This window comes from Podarcis vaucheri (assembly GCF_965113315.1).
Source record: "Podarcis vaucheri genome assembly, chromosome: 5".
NCBI lineage: Eukaryota > Metazoa > Chordata > Lepidosauria > Squamata > Lacertidae > Podarcis > Podarcis vaucheri.
Window position 1 is genome coordinate 75,999,870 of NC_138763.1, and position 20,427 is coordinate 76,020,296.

Here is a 20,427-nt window from a genome sequence, read left to right on the forward strand (position 1 = left end):
GGAGAACGAAGCAAAACATTGTCAAACACACAACCGTGGTTAAATTCCATAAGAAGTGAGTGGCCTAAAATGCAACAAAATGCCAAACTAAACAATTATAAGAGTATGAAGGGAGGGAGGGTTTGTTCTTCTGACAAGCGCACTGAAGGTACCCAGAGCAACCAGCTTTTATCCGTTGCTGACAGACCAGAGTGGAAACTTCCAGCTCACGGTCTGTCAGCAAGGCTTCACCCACCAGCGGGTTCAAATTTGATGTTTTGGTGGCTTGGGGTTTACTTCCAAGCTAGTATGATTGAGCTACACATCTTTATAAAATTTATCTGGATCGGGGCCATAGATGTTAACACCAGCATTAATTTCCCTTTGTGTGGCAGAAGCTGCCTACCATACAAAAACTTCAGTCATGTTTATTGCTGGCAGTAGAGCATTTTTTAAAAAAAGAAGGAAGAAAAAGAAAGAAAAAGAAAGAAAGAAAAGAAAAGAAAAGAAAAAGTGTGAGAATGAATTCCCATTTGTTTCCAGTCTTTACAGAGGAGAAAAAAAGAGAGCCAGAACAAAGTTCTTTGTGGCAGATTTGTTCATGGTATACTTGAAAGGCAACGGCTAAGAATCTTAGCATCCTTCCTTTGTAGAGGAAATGTGTGGGCCGGTGGCAGTTGCCCAAGAGCTGCTGACATCACAGATACATTGGAATGCCTCCGAACGAAGTGGGTGTGAATCCCGAAGGGATCGTGAAGAGCAACCTGGATGGCCAGGGAAGTCAACCAGGGGAAACGGAGCATGAAGATGAGCAATTCTAGATTAGCTTGCACCTGCAGGACAATGTGAATGAACGGCAGCTTCTAACAGCGCTTTCTCATCGCTTATCAAACCCTATTCTTATTATTAGTATTAGTGTTTTTTAACAGGGGAATTCTCTGGGGGTGTGGAGGGCAATGAAATACTGGCCTCAAATATCTACAATCTTTTTTCTTTTTCCACTTTATAAAAATTACAAATTTTGCATCTCATTAGGACATATTTAAGGTACAGTAGCCAATTATTGGTAAATGACCTGAATTGAGATGGCTGTTGCACATATGGCTGTAAATTCTCCAGGGCAGTGGAGATTTTTCCAGCTTGTTCCTCCTCTCTGGTCCTGACAAGTCTTCCAGCAACTCTTGGCTGGCTGGAAGGAACCCTGCGCAGGAGCACTCCATTGGCCCTGGAGCATTCTTGTGCAGGTCCCACTTGTATTGCCAAATTTATAAAAAATTCAGTATGTTTCCGTACGAAGCACCATTGAGCTTTCCCCCTGATGCCCTAGCCTTAGTTACTAGAGCATGAGCCCATTGAACACCTTGGTCATCTGATGATCTGGAAGGCCAACAGTGCAATCCAGTAAATGGGGGTTGGACTCGATGACCCTTGTGGTCCCTTCTAGCTCTATGGTTTTGATTCTATTAAATCCCACTGATTTCGGTGAAGTTTACACCAAGGTATGTGAGTACAGGACCTCACACAGCCGAATGCCAAGGAACATCACCCTACCATTAAGCAAAATGGGGAGGTACAGAGCATCTGCCTTGCACATAGAAGCTGCCAGTCTCCAGTGGAGAGCCACTGCCAGTCAGTGTAGACCTGGCTTTCCCAAACTTGGGTCTCCAGCTGTCTTTGGACTACAATACCCACCATCCCCAACCACTGGTCCTGCTAGCTAGGGATGATGGGAGTTGTAGTCCAAAAACAGCTGGAGACCCAAGTTTGGGAAAGTCTGCTGTAGATAATACTGAGCTAGACAGACCAATGTTCTGACTCAATATAAGGCAGCTTCATAGGTTCCTAAGTCTTGGGAAATTAGGATGGGATGGGGCATCTATGGACCCCCAAATGCTATTGGACTATATCTCCCATCATCCCTGCTATCCTGGCTGGGGCTTGATGGGACTTAGACAACATCTGGTGAGTCACAACTCTCCTATCCGTGTGAAAGGCTAGCAATATACAGTGGTACCTCGGGTTACGGACGCTTCAGGTTACAGGCTCCGCTAACCCAGAAATAGTACCTCAGGTTAAGAACTTTGCTTCAGGATGAGAACAGAAATCAGGCAGCAGTGGTATGGCAGCAGCGGGAGGCCCCATTAGCTAAAGAGGTGCTTCAGGTTAAGAACAGTTTCAGGTTAAGAATGGACCTCCAGAACAAATTAAGTTCTTAACCCAAGGTACCACTGTTCTGTAGCAAGGGGTCTCCTTCGTAGGCAACAGCTTGCTTCCTCTTTGCCATTTTTGCCACCAACCAACAGATTCAGTGGAAACAGTTCTAGGATTTATCACCATTCAAACAAGACGCTTAAAAGCAGACTTTGATGCCAAAAGCAGGAGGTTGAGAATTTCAGGGGGCCACATAAGCCGCAATGGCTTTGAAACCGCATTTTCTAATGAAAATGCCGAGATTATTAACTATTGGAAATAGCTTCAACAATAATTCCTCTACAGTAGGCAATTAAAGTCGAATTACTATGTAACTAAAGATTCTGTGACAGTTATTATTATATAAGTTGATTCTACTAGTCAGACGCTGACTTTCCATAATACATTCTCCAAATATTATACCCAACATGGCATCATATATAACAGTTACCTTGTCAAAATGCTGTTTGGTGCAAATTAAATTATTGACAGCAATATAATTTTCTGTTCACTTTATTATTTTGATTCATTCCGTCTGTCAACAAGCACAATGGCTTATCACCAGATTTAGAACTGGAGATGTTGAGGGAGGGATACTTGTTAGATACTGAAATATTTATTCTCTATTCTTTTTTCTTTTCTCCCTCTATAGTTATACTTCTGTTAAGGTTCTTACAGTAGGAGTTGTCCATGCTTTAGTCTTGCATTTGGAAGCTCGTGTTCATTAAAGCATGCTTCTGAAGTTGACATTTTCTAACACTCACCTAATTGGGGAGGGCATTCCAGATCTACAAGTTTATGGGTATAACTTTCTGAGAAAACTGCAGTGATCCCTAATAACCAGCAGGAGGTCTAGTAGACCTTTTTCTGCTTTAATATTGCTAGCTGCAGTGGAATGTCTCAACTTTTAACAGTGATTCCTAAACCTTGATGTTCTGGGGACAACTGACTGGGTTTGCTTCTTTTGTTCTCAACTACCAAAGTTTTGAACATTACAGCTACTTTGCATGTCACAACCACAAATAGTGGCCAGGACACTTGGCCCAGCACAATAGACCAGCCAGGAGGACCAGGTGGCAGAAGCCAGCATCAGTGGTGCTGGGCCCAGTCCTCACCACCAAGCCCAACAGCCAGGAGTGCTTCAATCCAGAGGCAGCATCCCTGAGCCAAATTCCCCTGAAGGTTCGGCACCCTCAATACCAAGTTATCCCATGCTCCCTGGTATCTGCTCTCCAGTATAGGCAACGCATCAAGTGGGAAACAGGCAGGAGAAGTGATGGAATGATAGACTGTAGGTCAGAAGACTATCCTTTTATCCACCACTTCCTCTACTCTTCATGAAGGGGGTGGAGCCTGGGTGAGGACAGTCAGGCTAGGAGGGTTATAAGGGCTCTTTTGGAGCTATGATGCTATCGGAACAAGTGAACTGTCCAGGGTACTGAAGGACCTTGATACACAGTCCTATACAGTCAGGCACCAGGTCTGTGTTGCAAACGTGATATGAGGCTGGCAACATCAGCCTGGAGACAGACAGGTTGCTTAACCACAGCAATGACCAGAGGAGGAATGACTGCTGGGAGGAGTGCAGAGAGAAGCAGCATCGTGGCGCATCCGCAGCAGCACAACCAGATGCCTCATCTGCCCCAGCTGCAACAAAACATGTCTCTTCCATACCAATCTCTACACCCACAGCAGGCGCTGTGACTCCCAACAGTTTGACTTCACCCTCAAAGGCGCCCTCCTCCACTGTCTTCCGAGATGGAAGGATGCCAATAGCATCCATATACAGATAGGGGCTGTACATGTTAATATACTGTCCCTATCTATCCCTTCTGTTTTTGCCTTCAGATTAAGGCCAGATTAAGGCTTCTGTGGGTTCAGCCTCCTCAGAAGCAGGCAATATGGAAAAGTTCCCTTGAAGCGTTTCTAAGTTAAAAATACAGCGGAGCTGTGTTTGCGAATCAAAAAGACGAATGTTTTGTGGGAGTTGGTGGGTGGGTGGGAGGGAGTCTTGCCTGGTAGGCAACGTTACACATACTGTGAGTCACTGAGATTTTTTATCAGCTGAGATGCTACTATGCAGGGCTGATCATCACTATTTGCTCTGGGGGGAAAGAAGACTTTTAGAATTTCCCTGTATTGGTTTTTGTCAGAATGCAACCAGTGCCAGATTTACGTATAAGCTAAACAAGCTATAGCTAAGGGCCCCACTCTCTTGGGGGCCCCAAAAAAAATTTAAAGGAAAAAAACACCTGGATGTACATTTCCAAAATATAAGATAAAAAACAAATAAAATAAAGCCTACATACAGCAACAGTGTTAACATAGGCTCCTATGATATAAGTAATGGGCCCCGCCTGGTAGCCTGCTCCCTAAAATATCACAGTTCAACAATCACTTTGATAAAATACATATTTTGTTATGTGCAAATGGCTTTAGATACCTATTAGGTCCATAAATTACCATATAGCATATATTCAACACAAAAAAGCGACAATGTGTTGTTGACAAAGGACAGCTGGACATATAAAGGGCCCCATTACCTTCAGTAGCTTAGAGCGTCATCCAACCTAAATCCGGCCCTGAATGCAACAGACCACCAGAAAGTGCATCATGGACCACTTGTGATCCACAGGTCACAATTTATATGAGAAACAATAACTCTGAGAAGCAGGCGATGCACACAAGACAAGGAAATTGTGTTTCAGTTCTAGCAGATTCTCTGTTGGTTGGAAAACCCTTTCCAAAAAATGTTGCTATGGTCCTTTGATACAAGAACCTGAGAAGCCTGACTGGATCAGACCAAAGGCTCATCGAGTCCAGCATACTGTTCTCACACTGGTCAGGTCAGGAGCCTATGGGAAGCTTGCAAGCAGGACCTGAGTGCGAAAGACTCTTCCCACTTGGGATTCTCAGTGACTGATATTCAGAAGATGAGAACTGCTTCCTTCCTATCTTTTATGTTCAGAGCAGCCAGATGGGCAAGAGAGAAGCAGCGATGGAACAAAGGGGAAAGAAGTATGGTCCTCAAACCATTTATACTATTGCTCACCCACCAATTCAGATGGCTGGCTTTGGGGTGGGGTATGAGAGCACCCTTAGAACACAGGGCCCATCGTGAACTGCTGGATCCATCTGCAGTTCCCCCATGTGGTGAACTGTTGAACTGCAGGTGGTGGCAAGGAACCTTCAGCCCTTGGGCAGTCTCTGCCCATGATGTTGGCTTCACTGAATAGGAAGGAGTTCAGGGGAGATGTAGGCACAGAGAAACAAATCAGCCCATGCTGTGCCCAGCAAGTAAAAAATGTGGCTTGGAAAGCAGCTGGAGAAAACAACCTCACTGTGTTTTAAGCTGCTAATGTGCACACTGTAGCCTTAGTGATTGATTATGTTATTATTGTATCTTGATTTTCTGTTCCCCGCTCTTTTCTTCTATTAGCAACCTTGTAGTTTGTTTGTTTTTAACAGAAAAGCAGGCTACCCATGTTTAAATAATAATTTAAAATAATAATGATGTATGGTGGCCTAAATTAATTTGGTGATGTCTTGGGAATCTGCCTCCTTTGAGCATCAGTTGGATGGGGCAGGATTCACAGAGGTACAAATGGGACCACTCCTCTTTCTTTTGAAGGGGGCTGGGGTTACAGTTTATTAAGAGCTGGAACAGGCATAGGCAAACCCGGCCCTCCATATGTTTTGGGACTACAACTCCCATAATCCCTAGCTAACAGGACCAGTGGTCAGGGATGATGGGAATTGTAGTCCCAAAACATCTGGAGGGCTGAGTTTGCCTATGCCTGAGCTGGAGAAAGACAGGGAGAGAGAGCATGAGAAGCAGAGAGGGGGAAGAGACCTGTATGGCAAGATAGGGTCCTACGTTGGAAAGAGGAGAAGGAGCTCAGAGGGAAAGTGTGCAGTACATTATAACCTTAAACAGGCAGAAAAATAATTTGTTGTCCAGTAAGACCCACAACAATTGTCACGGGGTCTGGTGGGTGGGTGAGAGTTTGAGAACCACAACTCTAGTTTCAAAAACCATGGGGGAGATGCAGAGAGTACTTCACAAAACAGCGCCCTCAAATACATACCTGGACTTGTTTCGATTAATGTCTACAGGAGACTTTGTGGATATTTAAGTTATAATTAGAAAAATCTTAATAATTATTCATAAAGGAAACAGCTTATAAGAAGTAAATAAGGAGGCCAGATTCAAGATAAAGGAAGTCTTTTATTTGGTTGTTTGTATTGTTGTATGTTATGCTTATTGTATGTTATGTTCACGTTTAATGAGGGTGGATTTCTGTATTGGGGAGTGAGGGGTTCATGTTATGTTGTAAATAAAATTTCCAATAAAAATTAAAAAATAGAGAACCACGACTCTAATCTGCTTAGGAAATGGAGGCATTATGGGTTGTATCCAACTGCATTTTACTCCAAGTGAACTCGCTGACATGCATGGACCTAAGTTAACCATGTTAATTCATTTCAGTAGGCCTGCTCTAAGAATGACTAACAGTAACATGGTCATAAATGAGACTTGTGGGTGAGACTGTGGCAGGATCGTGCCACACCTCTGGAAAGGAAATTATGGTAGCGCATAGCAATCCAGGGCCTCCTCCCTCCCTTGCCTGAGTGATACTACTGGGAGAGGTGGCTCGGTCTACCCGTTTTGTGAATGCTTGCACTAAAAGGGAGAAGTTGACGCTGCTGTGAAGACGGAGCTCTTTTGTGAATTCTCCCATCTGGTGTTACAGGCAAACAGTCTCCTCCTCAGTGTGTATCGGCTGGAGAAACAAAGTGGGAGTGCGGCTGTTCTTGCTGTGTTGTCGAAGAAAGGAACAGCTTGTTCCAATACTATTCCAAATATATAATTAGATAGAAGGAAAAGTGATTAGTGAGGGGGAGACAACTGAACAAATTAAAAACCAAAGATGGGAGTGCATTTAACTGAGCTATAAGGTAGGTTTTTTTGGGGAGGGGTTAAGGCAAAAAGAGAGAGTTCTCAAGTGTTGGGGAAAGCAATAAGAGATCATTGTGGTGGCTTGAACTCGTACAAAGTGTGAGTTCTGTGTTGTTATGTCAGAGGATGCGTGGATGTTGTTTGCCGCTGGTCGCCTTAAGGAGACACATGTCCACCTTAAGCACAGTAGTGCTTCTCACAATCAAGGGCCATATCCATTTTGTTAAATAAAATAAAATATTTTTTTAAAAAAAACATTTATTTATTTTTACTCAGAGTAATCATAATCTTTCTCTGAGGGTTAAATAAAGCTGCCATGGTGCCAGAGCTGTAATGATTTGCCGCAGATCACAACCACACTATGTTAGACGCTGATTCATGAATTGAGCCCAATGATCACTGGGGTGAAAAACTTGTATTTCAGAATGCTGGGAAGGGCTTGCCAGCATCACAAAATACTCCTCAGTGTGTGACATGGCCTGCTCCAACTGGAGTAACCCTTCTCCTTCCCCCAGGGCCATCTACTAAGGACTCAGCTATACAGTTGAAATTAAAACGATTTAAGTGTGTTTAAGTGCAATATACAATGAGACACTAGATGGCAATGGTGAGCCTTATGGAAAATTCAATGAATTTTTTACATGCTTTTTTGAAAAAAGAATTTTCAGAACTTTTTTTATATGTGTTTAGTTTCCACCCAACAGGTGCCTTGTGGGAAGGATTCTGGTGTGTTTTTTTAATGTATATATTTATTGTTGTATTTATTTCTTGAAAATGCATTTTAATGTTACCTGTGAGCTGTTTTGGAAGGATCCGTATGCTGAAATGTGAGCTACAATTTGCTGTAATAAATAATAATTTTATTTATTTAATAAATTCCATGCACATAGAAAACTAGCGTGGCAAATACGCATAGAATTCTTCTCTCTGCAACCTGGTGTCCTATGTGTAGTGACAGGGTTTGAATGGTTTTTGGAGAGGTTGGATGGAGGAGTGTTCAGGTGAGTTTCCACCTATTGTCTGAAGCAGTAGAGGTGCAATGATTTCCGTGAGAACTGAGCCTTAGCTTTTAGATGGGATGTCTTTAATTACCTCCTTCATTTTACCAAGAAGCTTTCCTCATTATGCCTCTTTGTATTTCAAGTTCAGATTTAAGACAGAAACATTTCTACCTTGATTACACAAGAGGTTCTTTAATTTCTATTCTAGCCTGAATTACAAAATAAAGAGATATAGATCTTGACATTTAAAGAACTCAGTGGGGTACCACTAAGATAGATGCTCCTGAAGCAAGCCATTTCGGTAAAAGCATTATTTCAATTTTAAAGGCATTCCTACTGAAAGAACACAGAGCCAAAACTGGCAACAGTGAAAACCAGTCAGCTGTTAAAATCCTGCCCTGTCTTCTCTTCTTTTTCCTCTGTGTAAATAATTTGTGGGTTAGTTAGAGGCCTGAGAGGTGTACTATTATAATTGCCTGAACAAATCTTTCCCAACTTGGTACTCTTCAACACAAAAGAAAACCTTGTTGTATGGACAAAACATGTATTTGTATTTGTAGTGTGATGCTCAGAGCACACCACATCACAAGGACACGTGTCGTGAAAGTTGTCCAAAAACTGTGTCGCTGTAGAAGGCCGCAACTTTTATCATGTCAGAGGTGTGACGTGAGAGCATTGGGTGTGTCAAAGGGCAGTGGCTTTTGCTAGTGATTTACTACATTTATACCCCATCTTTCCTCGAAGGAGCTCACAAATGGCACACACGGTTCCCCCCCTCCTCACTTAATTCCCACAACAACTCTGTGAGGTAGTTTAGGCTGTGAGGAGCTGACTGGACCGAGCGAGCTTCACGGCTGAATGGCAATTTGGACCCGGGTCTCCCAGGTTCTAGTCAAGACACTCTAACCACTGACTTGGGGCAGGGCCATAATATATACCTATTTTAGTCATAGTTTTGTTTTAAAAATAAAATGGGTAGGGTTAAAGTTAAAGGAAAACTAAAGAGATTCTGACGCTTTGGCCTTACTCAAAATAAAACCGAGCTTTCACAAAGCTGGTGAATTTCAGGCTTTGTACATTGGCATTCTGACCTGAGCAGGTAGCAAATGTGGACTCTGTTGTGCTTTGTCGCTCAGCTATTACCATCCCTGTTCAGTGGGAATTACACATTTGACCTTACGAGCGTCGTCAAATGATTGCTTTGGTTTCCACTCCGTTTTCGAAATTTAGATTGCTGGCGTTCTTACTCTCTCCCAACCCCCGCCATGGATTTTCATTTGCTCCAAAATCTCACTCCTTTTAGTTTTGTTTCCTCGGCCCCTCCTTCCTAGCCTGCGCCTATATTGTTATAAGTGACCCCAGAAAGGGGAGGGTGGGGAATGATGCAGCAAAATGTACAAGGCAAAGACTGGGGTGTGGGTGGGAACGGATAAATGCGATCGCATAGAATTTGGGGAATCATCTGGTGTGTGGTTGCGGCAAGAGGAGCCCAACATCATTACGGGGTGGCTGCATAATTGTAGGTTTCCTAACAAGGATGGAATGGTGTGGGCCATCATTCTGCTTTCAGAATTCGTGCTGACTACTTGGGTTCGTGAGAGCACTAAGGCTTCTCTGATGCTGCTTACTATATACCTGCCATTCTGAAGCTACTCCAGCTTGGTAAGCTATTTACTACTAATAATACTTTTTTTGGGGGGGGGGGACACACCTTGTAAAGAGCGAAAGAGCAATGAGTGTTTAAATGAATTTAAATAGGAAGAGGGTTAAGCTGGAGAACTAGATAACAGAATGCTGGTTAATACTACACGCCCTATTTAACACCCACTATTAAATCTACTTTCAAATGCATTTTTTTTAATAAAAAGTGTGCACTTGAACAAACCCACTGTGGCACAGTGTTCTTTCTAGAATAAAAACGATACTTGCAAGCCCACAGAGAAACAGACCCAACGTGTCTAAAGTTTAATCTACATCTACCTTTTAAGTATTGACACAAAGCATTTTGAGGGCTTAGGGAAAGTGATGTGCGGATATTAATATAATGCCAAAGCAAACTTCTCCTGATTTCGCAGAAAATACCTAATTGCCTATTTATTTATTTTTTTAAAAAGTTAGCAGAGATTTTTCACTCTACCTCCCTTCAAAAGTATTAGGCAGCTGAGGGCACTAATAACGCCCTCTCAACAAGAAACAATTTATACATAGTGTTTAATATATAAATCTCTCGTTTTCTTCTGGTATTGAAAAAATGTGTGTCTTTTAGCTGAATTTAAACGTGTTTCTTTTTTTTAACAATATGCAAACTGTTCTGCCTGCAATTAACATTTTTGCCACAGGATGGCGCGTGATCAGGCGAGGGCGGGGAGCAGTTTTAGATGCAAGCGGAATACAGCACTTGCACGAGGGATGAAAGATCAGGTTCCCTTCGGGTTTTTCTTTTTAACCGAGAGGAATAAAAATTTAACCCGCATTACTCCCCTCCCTTAAGCAATATAATACAATACAAATTCAAAAACTGTCAAGGCAGCACTGGGTTTGTTGCAAAAGAGGCAAATGAGCTACATCGTCATCACCATCATTACTATTTATTTGCTTGAGAGTCGCGTCTGAGACACCTCTATTATAAAGACATCGGAATAAGGAAAATGCAGCAAATTGCAATGAAAGCCGCTTGTGAGATGCTCTAAGGTTCAGATTTCAGAGCCCAGATGAGCTGTGAATGGAAAGGAACCAACTAAAAGGGTGATCAGCCATGGAGGCGACTCGGCTGTGGTTTCCCCCCAGCTCTATATGCTAGACCATGGGCAGGCAAACTAAGGCCCAGGGGCCGAATCCGGCCCAATCGCCTTCTAAATCCCTCCCGCGGACGGTCCGGGAATCTGCGTGTTTTTTACATGAGTAGAATGTGTCCTTTTCTTTAACATGCATCTCTGGGTTACTTGTGGGGCCTGCATGGTGTTTTTACCTGAGCGAAATGTGTGCTTTTATTTTAAATGCATCTCTGCAGTGGCGTAGCATGGGGGATGCAGGGGGGCCCGGCCGCACCGGGCGCAACATCTGGGGGTTAGGGTTAGGGGGCGCAAATCCACGGGTTAGGGGGCGCAAATTACTTGCCTTGCCCCGGGTGCTGACAACCCACGCTATGCCACTGCATCTCTGGGTTATTTGTGGGGCATAGGAATTCGTTCACCCCCCCAATATAGTCCAACCCCCCCCCAAGGTCTGAGGGACAGGGGACCGGCCCCCTACTGAAAAAGTTTGCTGACCCCTGTGCTAGAGCTAGCCCAGCAACCTTCATCCCCGTTCAGCATGGCCAATGGTCCTCGATGATGATGGGCGATGACGGGAGGCCCAGGACCATTTAGAGAGCGCCCCCACACTGGCTACCCCCACCCCTGATCCTAAGGAAAACCCGCGCGCGAGGTTTGCAAGGAGTTGCTCTCAGTTCGCTCCTTTAATAAAAGGCTTTTCAACTGAGAAACGCCACCTTCCCTCTTGGAAAACAACAAAACGTGTCTCCTGTAGCGCGTGCGCGTTGACGGCCGGGCCACAGGCCTCCTTTCTGAAAGGCGAGGCTGAGGCAGCAGGGGCTTTCCAGCTTTTGCTGGCCTCCAACTCCCAACAGTCCCGACCAGCATGATCAATGGGCGGAGGGAATGGGAGCTGTAGACCGGAAGAATTTGGAAGGCCCCATGTTCCATTGTTTTAAAGTTTACTTGGAGAGTGTAGCATAGGCGCCGACTCCATGGGGCTTGAGGGGGCTTGAGCCCCCTCAAAAAAAATTTTGGGGGGGCTCAGCCCCCCCAATAATCTCGGGCGCCGCCGCCGTCCCCCGCCTCCTCCCCACCTGCTCCCTCGCCAGCCAGCCAGCCGCGCGCCCTAGCCAGAGAGCCCCGGCCGTCCCCCGCGAGATTAGGGAATCCCCGGGGGCGGGGGCTCCAGCCTCTAGCCCCAGGTTTCCCGCCTATCAGCTGTTCCGGAGCTGATTAATAGGCAGCAGCACGCTCTCCCCTATTCGCTCACGAGGGGGCGATGCCACTTTATTTGCATATTCATGAGCTTATTTGCATATTCATGAGCTTATTTACATTTCACGAGCTTTCCCGGGCCCCCCCAATATTTTTTATAAGTCCGCGTCCCTGGAGTGTAGTACTGTACAGTACTTTGCCTGTTTTTTTTGGGGGGGGTATTTCCAGATGGGGGCTTGGTTTGCTAACGGGCTATTGGCATATCGCTACCAAGACGAACCCCAAGACCAGATTTTGGGATAAAATGGGCTGGGGGAATAGACAGTGGCGTTTTGCATGCCAAGGGTGTTGTGTGCTCGCTTGTATCTATATGAGGATCACCCAGCCCACCATCGACACCCGTCACTCTGGAAGCACTCATTTAGTGTTCCCGCAGGCGACTATTGCTAATTCTAGGGGCGCCACGTGGCGATCATGCAAACGGTTTGTGGCCGCGTAGCCCTTCCGTGGGCAGAACACAGTTGGGTGGCTTTGGGCCTGTACAGAAAGTGGTTCCCTTTTACAGCGTTGCTGCCGAGATCAGCCATAAAAAGGGGAGATGGTGTGGGTTTGCTTTGAAAGGCCCGTTGCAAAAGAAGTGCTGGAAATTTTGAGAGCGGTCTCCAAACCCCCCACGGCGCAATCCCACGCGCGTCTATTCAGAAGGCGGCCTCACTGGGCTCGCATGACTTGCTTCCTAGGACACAAGGGCATAGGATCGCTCGCAGCCTTAATCTGCTGTGATCCCGCCACGGAAGCGTTGTGATCCGGTGTTTTATGAGGACGGGTTCTCAAAACTCAAGCGCTGCAACCGGGTGGCGTTCCCCTCCACTTCCTTTAAATGAGGATTGGGGTTTGAAATCCGAGGCAGCTCCATGGGAGATAAGAGATGACTAATCTGCATTAGCAGACCTTGATTTAAGCTGCGAGTCAGCGCCTGCTGGGTCTGCTCTGAATGTCAAGGTTCAGCCTGCAACATGTGCGCGCGGGAGCGCGAGGATATGGCTCCTGAGCATATGCAGAGCGCCTGCCCCTCACTCATGGGCAATTACCACCACCAGACCCTTCTCGCCCACAAAAGACTACGGGAATAAGCTTCGGGACAAAGAGAACAAAGTCCAAACAAAAAGAAGTCGGTGGGAGCACCTGAAATACTGCAAACCAGCCGGATCTATAGAAGGGGGGGTGTGCGTAAGAGAGGGGCCTTTCCTAGGGGCCCACGGCGGCCTGCCCCCATTTATTGAACTCATCGTGGCTTTTGTCATTGTCATCTAAAGTGCACCCCCACCCCATGAATTGCTTCGCGGGTGTTCTGTGTGGATTTGATTCCGACTCCAGATGGACCCGGACGGTGTTTTACGAAGCCCGAATCGCCCACATGAAGTTTCCCAGCGGGCGGGTCGCGGAGAGGATATAAACAGTGGCGGCGGCGTCGAGACGCGCACTCGCCGCTGGCACAAAACCGGCAGCCGCTCGCTCTGTCCCGTTTGGCAAATCTCCCCCTTCCTGCAGACCTCTCACTCTCTCTTTCCGCGGCGGAGCAACTTTCCACTTGCGCGGCGGAGAGAGCGCGCGCGCAAGTTTTCCATCCAAGCAGCTGTCGTCTAACTCATTCATTCTTATCGGCGCATCTTTCCGCCACTAATTCAGAAAAATTAAATTGGGAGTATATGTGCGTGCGGGGGGTGGGGGGTGGGATAGAATCCGGCTTGGTGAATGCAGCTGTTTTCCGATTGGCCCGTTAGGAGCTGCCCAGAAGAGAGAGCGGGGGGAGGGGGCGCTTAGACGGCTATCTGATCCGCTCCCCGTGTGTGTGTGCTTGTGTGTTTTCTTTTTTCCGAAGTTGAAGTTTCCGGAAGGACTCCCAAAAAGGCAGTCGGGGAGGAGCCCCGCCGTTGCCGGATGCTCGCCTTTTTAGGAATGGGGCTCAGCAACCGGAATATCCCTCTCCCGGGGGCTGCAGAAAGCGATCTCTGGTGGTCCCCCACGCCGCAGCCCCTTCCCCACGCCGATGGCCACGTGCGCCGGAGATCCGGCTCGAAATTGGCAGCCACGCCGCGGCTCCGCTGCCCCTGCCATGCTATGCTATGCCCAAGTTTGCCGCTTCTTCTGCACGGTATAGAAAGAAAGCAGGGGCGGGGATGCAGCCACTCCGGGCGCGCCATGCTAATTTCCCATGTGACGAGTCTCCCCGGCCGCCCTTCCCCGTTCCTCAGTCCTTATATGGGCAGTGACGTAGCGGGCATTCACGGCCTCCCAATAAATACTTAGAGCAAGACTTTCCATCTACCGAGAGCTGCAATTGATTAAAACGGGCTCTGCAAGGGACACCGACTGTTACAACAACATTTACAGCAACTCCCGGGGCTTTGAAACAGAGCAGTTATCAGAGGGAGGCAGAGCAAGAGCCTCTCTTTAGATATAGGATTTAAACCAAACAAAACCAAACCAAATCTATCTACTGGAGGAGAATCGACCCTTTCCCCTTTCCCTGCACAATAATTACACCACGGGCAAGGCAGGGCAGTTTCCCTTGTCTGTGGACCAAATGATGACCGCCAAGACGGTAGACAAAATCCCAGTCAGTCTGAGTGGGCTTGTGCACCACCTCCCTGAAAGCATTTACTCAGTGGAGGACATCGCCACTACCCTGCCAGGATCAGTGATCAACTTTCCTAATGGTGACTTGGGAGGACCCTTTGACCAGCTGAGCGGTGTGACAGGAGGTAAGGCACCCCCCCCCCCGCGAGCCGCTTCCCAAAACGACCTTTTTGGATCCGGATCTTGGGCTTTTGGTGGTGGGCAAGAGTATTTTTTTGTGGGAGGTGTGGGGGCAGTAGGGGCAGCACTTTGAGTTTGGGGCTGATGTTTCAGTGGCAGGGAAACTGGGTCTCTGTGCATGTGCAAACAGGTGTCAAGGGGCAGGAAGCTGCAAACCTCCACCTCTCTTGCCCTGGAGAAATCCCACTGACTTAACTGGAGTTTTCAAGAAAAGGGCGGGTTTTTTGGGGGGGGGGGGTTAGTGTGTTAAATTGGAACTCGTATCCTGAAACTGGAAGAGATTCCCTAACCTTGAGATGAGCTACACTAAATAAACTGCCCACAGTTAGTAACAGACATTTATATAGGGCCGACGGAACTGTATTTAATCGGGGGTAACCTAACTGTGTGACTAACTGCACAAGACGCCCACTTAGAGCGCTGGAGTCGCTTTTACTGTCAAGAGCGAAAAGGATAATTTGGGGATTCCCGTTCATATCAGTGGGATTAAGGTTGTGTGTTTTGGGGTAACTCACCCCCCAAAAAGTGGAAATGGGGTTTGTGGGTTGCAGTGAATGTAGTGTGTGAAAGTGAAATGTGTCTTGTTTGGGATTTCGGTCGATAGAACCCCCCCCCCGCCCCACTCCTACCCCTTGCGCGGGAATTTCTGCTCAATCCAAGCCACCAAAGTTAGGGCTGACGAACTTTCAAACGTGGCGCAGACTGCGCCGCTTGAAAGGCGCTCTCCCCCCGGGGAAATCGACGCCCCCACTCTCCCACCCCCACCGATCCGCGAGAAAGAGGCCCCCGTGTTGTGTCTGCGTGGGCATGGAACGGATACTGATGCTCACTTGCCCTGGCAGGGAGAAGACGCTGCCCGGGCGCTGCTTGGCCCGCGGGCCCTCGAGGAGAGCCGCGGGGCCCCCGGTGCTGACCCGCCTTTCTCTCCCCTCCACCCTCCAGATCATGGCCTGATCGACATGAGCGACAAGCGGTCCCTGGAGCTGCCGTACCCCTGCAGCGGCTTCGCGCCGCCTTCGCGCGGCCAGCCCTTCACCTACATGGGGAAGTTCTCCATAGACCCGGCGCAGTACCCCGGCGCAGGCTGCTATCCGGCCGACGGCATCCTCAACTTGGTCAGCGCCGGCATCCTGCAGGGGGTGGCTGCCCCCTCGTCGTCGTCGTCGTCCGCCGTCGCCTCGTCCTCATCCGCCCCCTCGTCGTCTTCGGTCACTTCGTCGTCCGCCGCCTCGTCGGGATCTCCCAACCCGCTGGGCTGCGCCATGGCGCCCACCGCCGGAGACTTGGAGCACATGTACTCGCCGCCCCCGCCGCCCTACTCCGCCTGCGGGGAGCTTTTCCAGCCGCAACAGCACCACCACCCCTCCCAGCAGCAGCAGCAGCAGCAGGCGCATCCGGACGGCTCCTCGGCTTTCCTGGCCGCCTCTTCGGGGCCCTACCCCCCGCCCCCTTCGTACCACCACTCCCCCAAGGCGGGGACGCCATCCGGCGCCGACGGCGGCGGCTTCTTCTCCATGATCCAGGACTACCCGAGCTTCTTCCCGCCGCCGCCGCCGCCCCCCCCGCCGTGCAGCCAGCGCGACCTCCACGGCGCCGCCGTCGAGCGGAAGCCGTTCTCGTGCCCGCTGGACTCGGTGCGCGTCCCGCCTCCGCTCACGCCCCTCTCCACCATCCGCAGCTTCAGCCTGGGCGCGCCCCCTGGCGGCTTGGGCGACGGCCCGGCGTCGGGGCCCGCGGCCCGCTTCGCGCCCGGCGCCTACGGCAGCCCGGCCCACTTGCCCTTGCGCCCCATCCTGCGCCCGCGCAAGTACCCGAACCGCCCCAGCAAGACGCCCGTGCACGAGCGGCCTTACCCGTGCCCGGCCGAGGGCTGCGACCGGCGCTTCTCGCGCTCCGACGAGCTGACGCGCCACATCCGCATCCACACGGGCCACAAGCCCTTCCAGTGCCGCATCTGCATGCGCAACTTCAGCCGCAGCGACCACCTCACCACGCACATCCGCACGCACACGGGAGAAAAGCCCTTCGCCTGCGACTTCTGCGGGAGGAAGTTCGCCCGCAGCGACGAGAGGAAGCGCCACACCAAGATCCACCTGCGCCAGAAGGAGCGCAAAGGCGCCAGCGCGGCCTCCGGCCCGGGATCGGCCTCCGCCTCGGGCCCCGGTGCGCCTCCGCCCGGCTCCATGTGCTCCGGCGGCGGCGGCGGCGCCACTCTAACCTCGTGTGCCTCTCGGACCCGGACGCCCTGATCCTGAAGCCTCTGGGCCCGCTTTTGGCCACGGACTCGCGTTGCGCGTGAGGGGGCCTCGCCGCCTCCTGCGATCCGCCCGTCCCGCCGTCGGTGGGCAGCGTCCGGCAGGTAACCGGTAAAGGATCGCCCGCTCTCCACGCCTCATGCTTGTTGGGGCGGGCTGCTGGACAAACTGCGGGAAGCGATGGACTTGGAGAAGCGCCCCTTCATAGCACAGACCGGTACCTTTCCCGTGGGGAGAGTCGGGGAGGGGAAGTGGTGGGGAGGGGAGGACTCTCACGTGCACTTTATAGCCCCCCAAGAATCCAGCAGCAAGGATCCCTTATTTGCCAAAGCCGCCCAACCCCTGCCCTCCTCACCCCTTCCGGCACGCACGCACCACGGCGTTGTTAAAGATGGAAACCTTTCTTGTTTCGTTTCGTTTTAACAATCTAAATGCAACTAATTAAGCAGCGGCCCCCAAGCACTGTTTACTTGGAAAAGCATGCAAAACCAATGGAAACCAATGCGTCTCTGGATAAAACAGAAATGCAATGGGGACAGGGCAGGGGGACAGGAGGCAGGGGGCAATATCTGGCCTTAATAGTGGGGGGCGGGGAAGGTACTTTCCGGATTTAAAATAACTATTTCCTCCCCCTCCACTGTATATTTCCACCTTTTGTGGTCTGTATTCTTTTGAAAAGCAATGTGCACTGTTCTCCTCCCAGGGTGAGGAGGGTTAGAAGCTAGTGGACTGAATGGAGACTTATTTAACTTATTTCAAGGGGGACTGTACATACCTTCTCTGGTGTCTGGCTGCATGCAATCGTGTTGAACTGTGCTTGGTGCCTTGTTCTGGGGATGTAGGCAATGGTTCCTTGGCTGCATGGCGAATCAGTTGCCTTACTAATCACGGCACAGTGGGGTGGGGTGGGAGGGAGAGAGAGATTTATCATCAGCTCCCTGGGTTTTAGTATAGCTGTATATTTCTGCCTATTAATATTTGGATTTTTTCATAGAAACTCTATTTTTGTATGCACTGGGTTTTCCTTTGTGACTTCTTATTAAGTGTTGCTTTTGTAGAAAATAATATTTTGGTTCATTGGTCCGTTGATTTGTTTTTTAAAAAACAGAAGGATCACAGGATGTGTATAATCTTTCTAGAGGGCTGACAGAGAAGCTGTTGGCTTCTGCACAATGCGTGAAATTGAAGTGATCTGCCTTAAAAAGGCACGACCACTAACTGGAGCCATCCCCCCAAGAAAGGTGGTTTTGTCATGAACGTTGTGTAAATAAATGTTTTGTGCAAAGAAAAAAACCTGTCCTGTTATTACTATGAAGTATCCCACACATTGAGCTACTTGTATATTACAGTCATGGGTACTGGAGAAGGGATGGAGGCAGGGAAGAGATTTCCATCCCTACATTTGAGAATTCCCCTTCATAGACAAAAATTAAGTGACTGTCAAAAAAGTAACTTAGCGTTTCTATCCATTACCTCCTGGTTCTGCTTACATTTTCTCTGTCAAACACGTCAAACATGAATGTTCATGTTAACCTGAATTTAAAGCTGGCTATGTTGATACTAGGATTCCCACTGTCTTCGGGTGGAATCTTGAATTCCCCGTTCTAGGTTTGCTACCCAAGATCCCACAGAATCTATTGATCCACCTGTTAAAAAACGTTTATCACATTGTCCTAGTGTACATACGCAGGACTGCTTGCAATGCCTAAAACTGCAATTCCTAAAAAGCACTGTGGGACAACTGCAAAAGAAACAGGGTCAGCAGTTAAAGCATCATGAAAACATTGTGTGGAAAACCTGCTGGAAGAAAAATATGTTTAAAACCCAGTGAAAGTAAACAGTGAGGGAGGGTGGCCAACTGTGCCTCATGGGCATGTGCCTCATTTTTCTGTCTTGTCCTGCTCCCTTCAACTCCTGTGTATCAAGCGGACCTAATGTACTACCCAGCCAAAGTGATGCATTTTGTCCCATCAGCCTCAGTGGGAAAAGTGCAGGCCTGATTCTGTATATGTCTACTCATTGTATCCAGTGGGCAGTCACTTTCCCAGTGCCTGTGGAATTCCTTTACGCTTGTCCCCCCTAGCAAGTTTTCACCGGGGGTGGTGGTGGTGGTGATGATGATGATGATAGAAAGGGCATTGTTTTGAAATTGTGAGACTGAATAGTGCCACAGCCAAGTTTGTGCCATTGCACTTTCACACTTTCAGCTGTGTGTCCCTCCTAGCAATTTCGCCTGCTTGCAGCAAAGGTATTTGGTAGAAACATCCACACAGCTTGAAATAGTGTTGATATCCCACACAGTATGGCCTGGATCTAAAGAACCATGAAACATAATTTAGTGAGCTTGGAGGTACGGTAGATATGGAAGCCATTCCTAGGCATGTTTACTCAGAAGTAAGCCCTATTGAGTGCAATCAGGCTGTAGTGCAAACCTAACCACGTGTCCTCAGAAGTATGTCCCACTGATTTCAATGGCGCTCACTTTCAAGTAAATACACAGAAGAATGCAGCCTTCTAGGTCACTTGAGAATGTTTTGAAGTAGCAGGTTTGGCACAAGCCCATTCAAAGAAAAACGATCTGGTCCAGTGGAAGCACTTTGTGAAAGCTCATGTTGTTCTTTGGATCACAGCCTATGAAAGTTGGGTGTTCATTTCTGATCTTGCAGGTTAGGTGTGCACAACAGGTCTTTCCTGACTCGTGCAAAATTCGACCTGAGGTTCCGGAAGTGCACGAAATGGCAACATGCGCAAAGCTTCCTTGTCCTTTTTGCGTGTAAACCAAATCCTCGAGCCGAGTAGCACTTGAACACTGAGGACTTCCCCACAAAGCAAGAAATAGAAATGTTAATGCATTTTTGACTCATTACTGTTCCGTGATTTGAGGCATACTAATTTAAGCAAGCTCAGGAAATAAATACCGCGCCGACCAAGCATGGCCCACTTGGAGAAAGCTGCTTTGATGGGCAAGGAAAGGTGTCTGCAGCTTTGCAAAGAGAGTGCTTAAAGAGCATCATGCTTCACAGGGAAATGTCACTTTAAATAGGTCACGGGCTTCAATGCCTTTTTTGCCAGATCCCTCTGTAAAGAATCTTGTCGTGGTGGAAACTCCTGATAACTCTGTGACCCATTCTTTGTCTTGGAAATAAATCCACAGACATTAGTTTCGTGCTTACCCTTTTTATTTGGCTGCTTGCCCACACATATCTACTGTATGTGGGGCATTAGGCCAGCATCGGGTTGGGGTTGTCAGT

General features: G+C 48.3%; 1 protein-coding gene across 1 annotated transcript; it reads left to right on the plus strand.

The window, feature by feature from the left end:
- The first annotated feature begins 12,292 nt into the window (after window positions 1-12,292).
- EGR2 (early growth response 2) lies at window positions 12,293-18,469 on the plus strand. The gene is made up of 2 exons (XM_082223529.1): window positions 12,293-14,866; window positions 15,864-18,469. Exons 1-2 carry the CDS (start codon window positions 14,689-14,691, stop codon window positions 17,168-17,170), a joined length of 1,485 nt encoding a protein of 494 aa, XP_082079655.1. The 5' UTR covers window positions 12,293-14,688; the 3' UTR covers window positions 17,171-18,469.
- Window positions 18,470-20,427: the final 1,958 nt, after the last annotated feature.